Source organism: Solanum dulcamara, chromosome 11 (assembly GCF_947179165.1).
Source record: "Solanum dulcamara chromosome 11, daSolDulc1.2, whole genome shotgun sequence".
In the NCBI taxonomy this organism is placed as follows: domain Eukaryota; kingdom Viridiplantae; phylum Streptophyta; class Magnoliopsida; order Solanales; family Solanaceae; genus Solanum; species Solanum dulcamara.
The window spans coordinates 41573108-41586550 of NC_077247.1; the positions used below are offsets into that span (position 1 = coordinate 41573108).

The 13443-nt window shown below is 34.0% G+C and overlaps 2 protein-coding genes across 2 annotated transcripts; both read left to right on the forward strand.

Annotated features, from left to right (window-relative positions):
• The first annotated feature begins 1427 nt into the window (after positions 1–1427).
• LOC129872811 (probable inactive leucine-rich repeat receptor-like protein kinase At3g03770) lies at positions 1428–6706 on the forward strand. Its single transcript, XM_055947694.1, has 7 exons — positions 1428–3468; positions 3540–3673; positions 4255–4498; positions 5059–5270; positions 5414–5439; positions 5665–5776; positions 5988–6706. The coding sequence occupies exons 1-7, from the start codon at positions 2115–2117 to the stop codon at positions 6216–6218; spliced, it is 2313 nt and encodes a 770-aa protein (XP_055803669.1). The 5' UTR covers positions 1428–2114; the 3' UTR covers positions 6219–6706.
• A 1402-nt stretch (positions 6707–8108) lies between these two features.
• On the forward strand, positions 8109–11857 carry LOC129872812 (triacylglycerol lipase 2-like). The gene is made up of 9 exons (XM_055947695.1): positions 8109–8530; positions 8661–8771; positions 9985–10125; positions 10312–10422; positions 10540–10683; positions 10791–10831; positions 10952–11031; positions 11135–11230; positions 11368–11857. The coding sequence occupies exons 1-9, from the start codon at positions 8324–8326 to the stop codon at positions 11685–11687; spliced, it is 1251 nt and encodes a 416-aa protein (XP_055803670.1). The 5' UTR covers positions 8109–8323; the 3' UTR covers positions 11688–11857.
• The last annotated feature ends 1586 nt before the right edge of the window (positions 11858–13443 follow it).

The window sequence follows — 13443 nt, forward strand, 5'->3', positions numbered from 1 at the left end:
TAAAAGAAAATTATTTTTAATCTGCCTAACTTTTGTAAGGTAGAATTATTCAATATATGTACTATGATGAAACGGTATATATAATCAAATGTTTTACTTTTGTATTGATAGAATAGAGTTACTTTATATCAATAGAAAATAAGTGATATTCAATATTCGTTCTGTTTCAATTTATACAGTACTAGATAACAAACATGTCCCTTTATAAATTTTAATAAATGTATAATATATAAAATATTTAATTTACCAAAATAAATTAAATAATTTAAGATATATAGTACGAAAAAATAATTAAGATCAAATATAAAGAGTTGCATTTTTAAAAATTTAAAGAACAAATTTTAGTAAAGCACTAATTGGGACTCCAATTAAGCTCATAGATAGAGCATCACAGGATTTTTGGTGACTAAGACTTTTATATGGATAAGTATGTTTAAGTCTCATAATTTTAATTTGCAATTGAAAGCTTGTCAAGTACTAAAGTTGATAACAATGGTTCGATTCACTAATTTATATTAGAATTTAGAAATGGGGACAAATTATTGACATATATAAGTGACTACTATAGATAATATTATACAATTTTATTGAATATGAAACTGTTTTATCAATTTTATCATCTCAAACTCTAATAAATTAAACTGTTTTATGTAATGCAACTTCATGTCCAAATTATTTTAAGAAAATAATAGTAGAACATCAAGCAATACTCAAAAAATATAATTGAAAATAGAAACTGAGAATTTAAAATTATAGTCTTTTTTTCAGGAAAATACTTATTCAAATATCATACTTTGTATACTTTGAAACATCATACATTGTATACTTTGAAACATCATAATTACGGATAAGCCGTTTGGTAGTTGGTTATGGCACAACCTAATACATGAATAACTTAGTTATTTATGTATTAATTTTATACCTTGTTTGGTTTGTAAATAGAATAAAAGTTATTCATGTATTAATGTTATACAATGTTTAGTTAATAGATTTCAAATGTTGTATAAAAGTTATTCATATATTAATTTTATACGGTGTTTGAATGTGTTTTAGTAATAATAGACCATTCCAACTTTTAAATATTTAAAATATGTATATTTTTTATTTATTGAACATACTACATAAATTAGGATGGCGGAGTATATAATTAAGACATAATACATAAATATATTTTAAAATTGAATTTCAGTTGATAAAAAAAATATTTTAATTTTGAGATTGCAAATACAAATACTTTAACTTGGTCTCACGTATTTCATGTACACACAATATTAATGTGATACATAAATTTTAAAGATATTTAAATATCTATATTTAAATTAAAGTATTTACTTGTTATTTGATGCTAAATTTAAAAGTGCCTCATTATATTTATGTATTATTTTCATACAAAAAATGGTTTAAAGTGAATGGAGAGAATATATTATATTCAGCAGGTAAAGCCAACACCAAAAAGAAACCTTCTGTTTAAAACTGTCACATGGAGTAAATTATCTTGTGAAGCCATCTTTCTTCTGCAAGAACCGAACCCAACGGAAAAGTCACCATTAATGGCGGAAACCTCATGAAACCCGCGACAGACTACTTATCTTCTTCTCATTCAATGCATGTAGCAATAAATTCCTTCTTCTGTCGGGTACTCTTATAGCAACAACTTCTCCATTATATATATATACTACTCTACTCTGCTCCAGTACTTTGCTTCTTTTAATTCCACCTTTTTTTAGCCGTAAAATACCCATTTATTAGTGCTTTATTATACAGCTCTCTCTGTTCTTTTTGTTTCTTTCTCTTGACCCCCATAGTGGGTTTTTGTTCTATTTGTTTTCTATCTTTTTCTCTTCTTCCAAAATATCTCTGCCAGGAAAAAGAAAAACATTCCTTCGATGTGAAGTTTATCTTGTTTTTTCTTGATGGGTATTTGTCAAGATTTGCATTTGGAGCAGAATTAGTTTAATTTCTCCCAAAAGTATTCTATCAGTTTGGAGTTTTCCGCATTCAGATTTAGACTAAAAAATACTTTGAGTCTGCAAGAATTGAACTGATTGGAAGCTCAAATTGTTCCCTTTATCTTATTCATAAATTTCTGCTGAGTATTAAGAGGACTGTGTTAAATGGGGTGCCTAAAGATATTTGTCATAGTTGTATTCATGTGGGCTTTATTGATCCCAAATACTCATCAATTAGGGTCCTATGAAACTCAAATTCTCCTTCAGTTGCGGAGGCATTTGGAATATCCAGTGCAGTTGGATGTTTTGGAGAATAACAATGGCGATTTTTGCAATTTGGGTTCAACACTGAATATGAGCATTATTTGCCAGAATAACTCTGTTACTGAGCTCAAAATTAAGGGAGATAAGCTAGTTAAGGTCAATGAATTCCATGGAGTTGCAGTTCCAAACAATACCTTATCTGAGCGTTTCTCCATTGATTCTCTTGTTACCACTTTGACAAGGTTAAGTAGTTTAAAAGTCCTCACTTTGGTTTCTTTGGGCATTTGGGGACACCTCCCTGTTAAAATTCATCGGTTGTCTTCTCTAGAAGTTCTGGATATGAGTTCAAACTTTCTTTTTGGTTTGGTTCCATCTGAGATGTCTACAATGGTGAAGCTTCATACTTTGACATTTGATGGCAATTTTTTCAATGAGAGTCTCCCTGAGTGGTTGGATTTGTTACCAAATATCACTATTTTAAGCATGAAGAATAATAGGTTGAAGGGTAAATTTCCTCATTCTATTTCTAAAATCACAGGTCTAACTGATATTGTTCTATCACACAATGCACTTTCTGGTGAATTACCTGATTTAAGTGCTTTGTCTAATTTGCATTTGTTGGATTTAAGAGAAAATCATTTGGATTCTGAACTGCCACCCTTGCCACAAGGATTGACCACTATTCTTCTGAGCAATAATGCTTTCTCTGGTGAGGTCCCAGAAGAATTTGGCAAACTAAACCAACTTCAACAACTTGATCTGTCAAATAATGCTCTTACCGGAACGCCTCCTGCTGATTTGTTCTCTTTGCCAAGTATTAGTTACTTGAATTTAGCATTTAACGTTCTGAGTGGTTCACTTCCTGAACATCTCAACTGTGGGAGTGAACTTGGTTTTGTTGATATTTCTGATAATAGACTGCTTGGTATGCTTCCTTCTTGCTTGAACGCCAGTTCAGATAAGCGAATTGTTAAGGTTAGTGGAAACTGCTTGTCTGTGGATACACAATATCAGCACTCTGGGTCGTACTGCAAACAAGCTAATTTGGCAAGGAAACAAACCACTTCAAAGGAGATAGCAATATTGGTAGGTATTGTTGGGGGAACTGTAATACTTGTGGTGTTTTTGGCAGTTGTGCTTCTCATCTTTTGTAGAAGACAACATGCACGTCACGATGTGGATCGGTTGATGTTTCCCAAACTTGTGCAAGATAATGCGCAACCCAATATTTCTGCTGAGCTCCTGGCAAATGCTAGTAAGTAGTATTTTGACTTCATTTTCAGTGTTAACTCTAAAAAGGCAGATTTTAAACTTATTTTACCTCAGGAATCATTTCTCAAGCAGCAGCACTAGGATCACAAGGTGCTCCATCATATCGGGTGTTCTCCATGGAAGAGTTGGAAGAAGCTACGAAAAAGTTTGATAAATCAGCATTACTCGGTGAAGGCTCCATTGGAAAAGTACTGCTCTGAAACTATTTATGACTCTCAAATAATTGTAGGAAGAGGTCTTAGCGTATTGTTTCCTTGCATGTATCCATTCAAAATTCATGTTATATTTTGTCGGAAGAATAAATTTTTCTTGCTAATTTAATTTTATGCCATATTATTCCCAGAGGCATTGATCTCTGTGAGTAATTGAAGCAAATCAAATTAGTTTTGTAGGTAGCTTTCATTGAATAACTCATATCAGACAAATAAACAGATGCACAAGTCGTCAACATAAGCAGTTGCTTAAACAGTTTTTTTGCCTTTATGATTGATTGTCTATGTACATGAATGCTATATGCATCTTGACTTTGCAATTTAATACCATATAATGGTGGTCACAGTTAGAAGTAATGCACATTTTGATTTGGTATCTACTGAACTTTGACAATTAATATCAATAAAGACAGCGCGCTTGATTCGCTTACTTAAAGTGCATATGCAATGAGTTGATATCTCTTCAAGCCTTCTGTCACAGGATTTTTCTTTTTTGGGCTCAAAGCTGGACAATTTATTTTAGCTAACACCTTCTATGTCATTTCTCTCCATCTCAGATTTACAAGGGAAAATTAGAGAATGGAACCTATGTTGCTGTAAGGGAATTGAATGTTTATAGACGATGCACTAGTTGGAACTTCAAACTTCGAATGGATTTGCTGTCAAAGTTTCGCCATCCCCATTTAGTTAGCCTTCTGGGTCACTGCATTGATGATGGAGTGCAAGATGACTCAACAGTCCACAGACTTTTTCTGGTTTATGAATTTGTTCCTTGTGGAAACTTCCGTGCTCGTCTTTCAGGTAAGTGGTGTAAATATTTTAGTACCAACAGTTGCGTAGACATATACTTGATTTAATATGCAAATGCTGCATGAATATTTCTGGTTGTGCTGATTGCTAAATTTTCAGATGACTGATTAGTGTATCATTGTTGGTGAATCTGTCTTTTTTCTTCTTTTTTTAAAAAAATATTGTGAGTGGGAAAGGGGGTTAAAGGAGGAGAAACACATGAATTTGTCGCTTCTTCTGTTGTTTATTCGCTAGTAAGTACAAATACAGAGTATTCTTATCTTCTGGATAGTTTCTTTGCGTCTGTTTATCCAAGCTTGCGATCTGAAATTTCACAACAAGGCGAAACGCAATTACTGTAGCTTGATGAAGCAATCTGTGTTAGCATTTCATTAATTTCTCGAGATGTACTTGATCGTATGTCCTTTGCATGGTCTATTGGCTGACACTTGCACTGCAAAATGTTTTGACCATCTTTTTCTTTGTGTTATTCGTTTTATTTATCCCGATATGTCCAATTAACTATAAGGAATACATGTTGAGCTTGTGTAAATCATCATGTTTACTTGCAGAAACTACTCCAGGAAAGGTCCTCAATTGGTCGAACAGGTTGGCTATTCTCATTGGTGTTGCCAAGGCTGTGCACTTTCTCCACACGGGCGTAATCCCTCCTTCATTTGGCAATAGCTTGAAGACAGATAGTATATTGCTTGATGAGCATCAGATTGCAAAACTTAGTGATTATGGAATGTCAATCCTTATGGAAGAAAGTGAAAAAGTTGAGGTATGTTGAAATGATATACATATGATGAAGGGTAGGGGTAAGGTCTGCATACAGCCCACCCTCCCCAGACCCCAGTTGTGTTATTACGCTGGGTTGTTGTTGTTTTAGGGGAATATCTGATGCTGATGATATCCTTTTTTCAGGCAAAAGGAGATGGCCACAACACCTGGTATGTAACTCTTTCCCCAAATATAGTCACGCAGCAGTCTGTTTGCAACTTCTATTCCTAGACTAACTGTGATAGATTTTTTCTTAGTGCCTTTTCTGACTATGGCATCCCTTAGAGATAGATAAAAATGCTTGGCAATGACAATTCAAGAATTTTGCACAGAGACATATATTCTCAACCGTAGCTGTTGGCAAGATTAAATTTTTGTGCATTCTTCTCATGCAGGCACATGAGAAAGAAAGAAGACGATGTGTATAACTTTGGTTTCATATTACTGGAGTCGCTGGTGGGTCCTTTTTTTAGTGGAAAAGGGGAAACATTTTTGCTCAATGAAATGGTATGAGACTGCTAATTTTGATATTTGATAAGCAACTCCTTTCTCATTGACAGTAGCATAAAATGCTCTTCAGCAATTGTTTCGGTGTGGATCACAAACTTTTTCTTCCCATTGTAGTTTGTAGTTCATAGGAGTTTTGAAATGAATGTCTGTGACACACCTACTTTTACTTGGAAGGTAAGCATTAAAATCTTTTTTTTCCCAATGACAGGCATCCTTTGGTAGCCAAGATGGTAGGCGCAAAATTGTGGATCCAGCTGTGCTAACCACTAGCTCCCAAGAGTCTTTGTCAATTGTAATATCAATCACCAACAAATGCATATCTCCTGAGTCACAGGGTCGCCCCTCGTTTGAGGATGTCCTCTGGAACCTCCAATATGCAGCTCAAGTCCAGGCTACAGCCGATACAGATCAAAGATCTGATGCAACTTCATTGTCATGAGGTATTCAAGAAATTCAACTGCATCTCATCAGCAATACTTGCTCATGCCGCTGTCTCAATTTGGATGCAAGTTATCTGACTGCATGATGCTTGTGGAGCACAAAATGGTTGCAAACCTCAGCCTCATGTTCAATCTTCTAATCCGATCCTCGTTATCTTTTTCTTTGTATAAAAATGTAAATTTGTCGATTTTTTGGATTTTAGAATTTAGAAGTAGGTGATGTTGCAACCTCAAAAATTGCCCTTCTTCCACACTCCATGGGGCATGTATCCAAGTCCCAAATGACAAAAAGAAGAAACATTAGGAGGCAAGATATTGTGAAGATTTCTGTTTTCTCTCTTATGTTGTTTCATGCTTTATCAGTGTATTTAGCTAATAAGCTGCAACTGTTCTTAATTAAGAAAAAAGGCCAGTACAATAAACATGGTGAGAGTGGATTGTGAAATCATCAGTGTATAATGTAATTAAGAAACTTGTTACAGTTCCAGTTGATTAATCTTCACCATCCCTTATATTGTTAGTGTAAGATAAGCATACTGGTATATCAACACCAGACTATTTTCATTGTAACTGATATTCATTGCCTTGCTACTTGCATTGATCCAGATATGAGGAAATCAAAGAGACAAGAATCCCCTCCAATTTACAATCCTCCCTCCCATACCCTACAACATACTTTTCAACAATTAAATTTACAGTATCTGTTACCTTCTCAAAAATAAAATAAAATGTGTACCGTATTTTAATAATGAAGATACTCCTCCTTTTAAAAAAAAGTGGTGTTTTAGTTTGGGCACGCCCCCTAAGAAAACTATTCATTTCTAGGAAGTAAGATGTATTTTTAGTAACTTAACATTACTCCTCTGGTCCATATTAATTGAAATTTTGAGGTTTTTTTTTTCATTTTTCAAAATAAGTAAATTATTCAAAGTTCAAGATAAATGTTTGATTTTTTTTAAATTATTTTTGCTCTTCATTTATATGATCTACGTGGTAAGTTCAAGAGAGTTAATTGCTCATATTTATGATTTTGCTTTGAATTATTTCTATTTTCAAGAATAGTTTGAGAATAACTAAAAGGGCAAAAGTGAAAAGTAGTGTTTATGTCCTAATTTTTTTTCTTAATAGATGTGCATTACCTCACAAATTCACTTAATATGGAATAGAAGGCGTAATAAATAACTTTAAACAAATGTAGTTTTAGTAGTTTCTTGATTATGTAAAACTCCCTATATTTAAATAAGGGTGAAATTAGAAGAACATCATTAGTGTCTTATTGATTATGTGAAACTTCACTTATTTTGAAACAAATGAAAAGGTAAAAACAACCGTTATTTTGAAATGGAGGGAGTAGTTTTTACTTCCTCCGTTAACTTTTACTGTCCACTATTTCAAAAATAGATTTTATTTTTATTTGTCACTTTTAACATAGCAAAAAAAGACATTTATCGTTTTCCATATTTTATCCCTAACATTGATTATTTATTTTTCAAATCATTTTCAATACTAAACATCAATTAAATATGGACATTATAATAAAATCCCCATATCAATTAATGTTTTATAGAAGTCGTGTATGGAAGGAATTAAATCGCATTGGATGAATGCGTTTTATTCAGTTAATGCAAATCGTATTCCCGTATGCTAAAACTACATTTTAACTGATGGGGTTAATCCAATCACACCCTTGTTTGAAAACAAATGTACATCTTTATTTTATAAGATCAAATAATTCGATTTTTGTTCAAATCTTTTGTAGTACTTGGCATTTATGAAGAATTGTGATAAAATAAGAAAAAATGATTTTGTAAGTCAGAAAATAATAAACAATTAGTAGTCGAATTACAACAAATTAAAATTTTGCTACACAGATATTCTGAATTTTTTATTTGTGTCTGTTTTTGGAATTGAGGGATTAACATATAAAACCCAACTAGTGTTGATTTTTTCCTTCTCCATTTATGTACTTCCTTTCTCCAAATTTATATGAGACCGTTTTCGTATCAAGTCAAACGAACTCATATAAATTTGAACAAATGAAGGATAATTCTGGCTCATAGAGTCCTCAACACATCTTCCTTCTTCACGCCCAATTTCAAATAGAATGGAGAAACTAAGAAACTTGCGGAGTGTAGGTATTAATTTAAGCTTAGTGGCGTTAGTCATCTTAGTAGCAGAGCCATATGAATCATCATTCGGTTCTAGCAGGGGATCTGTTCATTTCGTCTTCAAAACTGATTATAACGGCGCTGGCAATGGCATGTGCGCCTCTGCCGTCACTGTTCATGGTTATAAATGCCAGGAATTTGAGGTAAAATAAAATAAAATCAAGTGTTCGATTTTTCTCCATCTAGGGTGAATCCCCATATTCTACCAGCAACACCAATGGATTTCTAAAAACTCTAGTAATGTGTTTCTGTTTTTTCGCATTTCTCTCTCAGGTAACAACTGATGACGGCTACATACTTAGCGTGCAAAGAATTCCGGAAGGCCGTGTAGGAGATGGTAGGCCGAACAGGCAGCCAGTGCTGTTGCAGCATGGCGTTCTTGTGGTAAGTACTCTGCCTCTAGTATTCAGTACTGTAAGAAAGCGAATCGATAACAGCGCCATGTGAACAAATACAAAGCTAAACAGAGACTAAAATCTTTACTGTGCATTATAATTTTTTTCGGAAGATAAATACAGAGCATATATTTGCTCTGTTAGTTAATTTTCTCTTTTTGAAAAATCACGGTCCTATTGAACGAAAAAATCAGTCCCATACGAGGAAGTATATACATTCACAAGCCTTCATTAGCTGGATCAATCTCCTTAGGGCCCACCGTTAATCGCTGATGTTGTTTGGGAAATGGAATCTTTCTCGTGAAGTTGAGAGTTTATCGTCTTTCGTAGTCATCTTCCCCACTTGCGTCGACCACAATTGTCCTATGCGCAATTCTTTTGATATAATTATGGGTACTTTTTTCCGACTTGCGTGATTAACCTTACACTGTATTCAGTGTACTTTTACTTTGACGCATGAGGTAAATGGCTAGAAGTCCATATACATACTTGGACAAAAGCCGAAATATATCTTTTGCTCTAATAGTATATTTGTGTTTTAAAAAATCATTAAATTTAGAACTCACTTAGTAGAGTAGGCAAGATTCCTAATGTTGTCTCGGACCCCATCACCTGGCTGTTTCAATAGCTAGTTTTGTATGCTAGTACACTCACGAGAAGGTAACTTACAAAATATGGATTTGTATGTTTCCGATAGGTATATGCAGTGCCTGCTATGTGTACACCGTACTGCTACTAGCAGAGCCGACCTACCTCATGAGCCGACTAAAAGTATGCTTGTGAATTCACACAACTGGATACTCTTTGTAGTGGTTATTAATTTTCTCGTGACAATTAAACTCTCCTTGATGAGACAAAGCTTATTGATACTTAGCAAATGTACATTATTTCTTCCGTTTAAATTTGTTTGGTATTGACCGTTCATTTTATTAGAAATAAATCAAATTTTACCATTGACATGACTTATTTTAGACCCCCATTTAACTGAATCCGATACAAATTGATTGATGCAAGAATTATTTCAATATTATATGCATATTTAGATTATGTGTCAAAAATCTTCCTTTCTACTTCTCCAGTCAAATTATGTCAAACAACTATAAGTCGGAAGGAGTACAACTCAAAATAGATTGGAGAACATTTCAATTTTTATTCACCGTAAATGTGGATGAAGGAAGCAAAAATGGGTAACTGTTTTGCAGGACGGAGTAACGTGGCTGCAGAATTCACCAGCACAATCACCGGCAATGATCTTGGCGGATAATGGCTTCGATGTTTGGATTTCCAATATCAGGGGAACCAGATACAGTCGTCGCCATGTTACTCTTGATCCTAACAGTGCGGTATCTCCTTCAATTCCTCCTCAATGAACGTAACTATACACTTTGATAATGCTTGCTAAACTGATAAAAAGAATTTTGAAAAAAAAAAAGAACAAGATGAGGGAGGCAGGGAGCGGCGCCTCATTCCTAAAGGGAAGAGAGATGTCAAGCTACTTAAATAAAGGTTTTATTCATTTTGGTTTACAGGACTACTGGAATTGGACATGGGATGATCTTGTCGTCCATGACTTACCTGCACTCGTTGACCTTGTCTTTAAACAAACTGGGCAGAAAATTCACTATATAGGCCATTCAATGGTAAGCTTAATGGAAGAGAACAGAACAATAGTCTCGATTGTAGGTGACAAACCTTTTGTTTTTCCTCCAGTACTTGATGTAATGACCTTTTGATCTGTCTATTTTCTGAATTAACAGGGCACTTTGATGGCTTTGGCGTCGTTTTCAGAAGGGAAACAAATAGACAAGGTAAAATCAGCAGCTTTGCTCAGCCCAGTTGCTTACTTGAGCCATATGACCACTGCACTCGGTGTCGTTGCTGCTAGAGCCTTTGTTAGCGAGGTCAGTACATAATCCAATCATAATATGTCTTTGTATACTGCAAAGCTTAAGAGAGATTCATACATTTGGAATTTTTTTTACTATCTTCTGGTTTACAATGTCAACAGATCACGACAATATTTGGTCTCGCAGAATTTAATCCGAGGGGGTAAAATTACTTTGCCCTTCTTACAATTATTCTTCTGATTTTGCTCTTGTTGTTCTTCCCTGTTTTCTTACTCCAAGTTTATTTTTCCCATTTACCTCAATTTTTTATGCTTTATGGTAGTGAACCTGTGTCCGATTTTCTCAAGGCATTATGTGCTCAAGCTGGGGTGGACTGTTATGACTTGATAACTGCACTTACTGGTACTAATCTGCCCAAAAAATAGTCAATTTCTTTATTTACTGAGAGAATCATTTGTGATGATCACAAGTTCGAAGCTAAATAAGTTCCCCATATGAATTATAGGGAAGAATTGCTGTCTAAATGCCTCCACGGTCGATCATTTCTTGAAGAACGAGCCCCAGTCTACATCAACTAAGAACCTCGTGCATTTGTCTCAGAGTAAGTTTTACTTACTATATATACCAATCTGTCAATCAACTATACCTTAGTCCTAATCAAGTTAGGTTCAGCTCCAACATTCAACTTTAGTACAACCAAAAATACCAAATGACTGTAACTTTTTGAAATTCATGCAGCTGTTAGAGATGGTGTCTTATCGAAATATGACTATGGGAGCAATGACTTCAATCAGGAACATTACGGTGAAACCAAACCTCCAAGGTACAATTTGACAAACATCCCTCATGATCTTCCACTGTTTCTCAGCTATGGAGGCCAAGATGCACTGTCTGATGTTCAAGATGTTGAGACATTGCTTGATTATCTCAAGTACCACGATGTAGACAAGCTACATGTTCAGTATATCAAAGATTACGCTCATGCAGACTTCATCATTGGGATTACTGCTAAGGATATCGTCTATAACCAGATTATTTCCTTTTTCAGAAACCATTGATAAACACCTTGTTGGGATCGAAATAACAGGCCGTTGTGGGAAAGCTAATACAGTGAGATTTTGTTTTATAAAATGTCGCAAAATATGTTGATTTGTGCGCATATAAAATCTAATCATAACTGAAATATAATGTGTGAATATAGTATTTTATTGTAACTGTATGTGTAACATATATGTGTATATTTTTCAAGGCGAAATCCATCCACAATTGTTATAATTGACATTAACTTTCACTTAGACACTTCAAATAAGATACTTTATTCATTTTAAATATTAATAGTTGGACCCGCTGTGTCTAAAAGCCCGTTTGGATTGGCTTTAAGTTGGTCAAAACCAACTTAAAGCCCCTTTTCAGTTTTTGGACGTGTTTGCCTAATGCTAACTTTAAGCCAGAAAGTTCTTAAATTCAGTCAAAAATGAAAAGTTAGGATTCCTAACTTTTTTTTAAGTGCTTAAAGTCATTTTTTTTTACCATGGAAATTACTTTATATCCCTTATATTTTAACTAAATTCTCAAACTACCATTTTTATTCTTTTAACCCTAAAATTCACATAATTTTCCTCATTTAAACATTTTTATCCAAACACTCAACTGCTTATTTATAAAAATAACTTTCAGCAATTTAAAGTTCTAAAAACATTTCATACATAAAAGTTACTTTTTTTAACTCCATCCAAACGGGCTCTAAATGAAATATTCTTTAATTATGTATTAAGCCATAAGGTTTAATTCCGCCGGTACGTTCAATTGTTCATATCCCAGTTGTCCCGGCTGCGTTACGTGGCATGCTACGAACAATTTCTGGTCAGACTCCCACAGTGTGCTCATTATGTGAAAAGTGTAGGCCTCAAAATCTGACAGAATAGGCCCCACTGACCCACTTAACGAAAAAGAGAAGGCGTCCTCGCACAACTTTTGTTGTGTCTCACCAGAAATTACGCCGCACATGGTTTCCTTGTCTTTTAACACGTTGATACCTTTCGAACAGGTGGAGGCCTTATATCATGTTTGGATAGTTATTAAATGTTATGCATTATTCGGTAACGAAGGAAATAAAATCACACAGCGAAATAATATATGTGCAAGTGAAAGATTCAACAAAGATTATATAGAAGAAATTTATTAAGCTAGAGAGAAGAGATAGGAGACTTTATTTAATAACTCAAAACTCTTATATTTCACTATATTGAAAATATGTAATAAGACATTATATTTATAATACTAACAAACCAAATTAAACTAGGACTTGAAAACTTATTCCTATATGAACTATATAAACTAGGACAAATAAATTTCAACTAGACATGAATTAAATAAATATCAAATAACTAATCCTAAACAACTTAGGATTCCTACTCTTGGTTTATTTCCAAAATAGCCTCCCTTAAACCAAGATCTTCAAATGAGACCATGCCTAGCATCTTCTTCAACTTTATGAACAACTCCAATTTAATTGCTTTGTGAAAATATCAGTAACCTGTTCTTCAATCTTGCAATATTCAACCACTATCTCTTTATCTTGAACCAAATCACGAATGAAGTGCCATTTGATGTCAATGTGTTTGCTACGGCCATGAAAAATTGAATTCTTTGTTAACTCAATTGCAGACTTGCTATCACAAAATATCTTTTTAGGACTATCTTGCTTGTATTGAAGAAATTCAAGCATCCTTTTCAACCATAATGCTTGTGTAGCACTATTTGTTACAATCATATACTTTGCTCAGCAGTTGACAAAGCAACAACTTGTTGCTT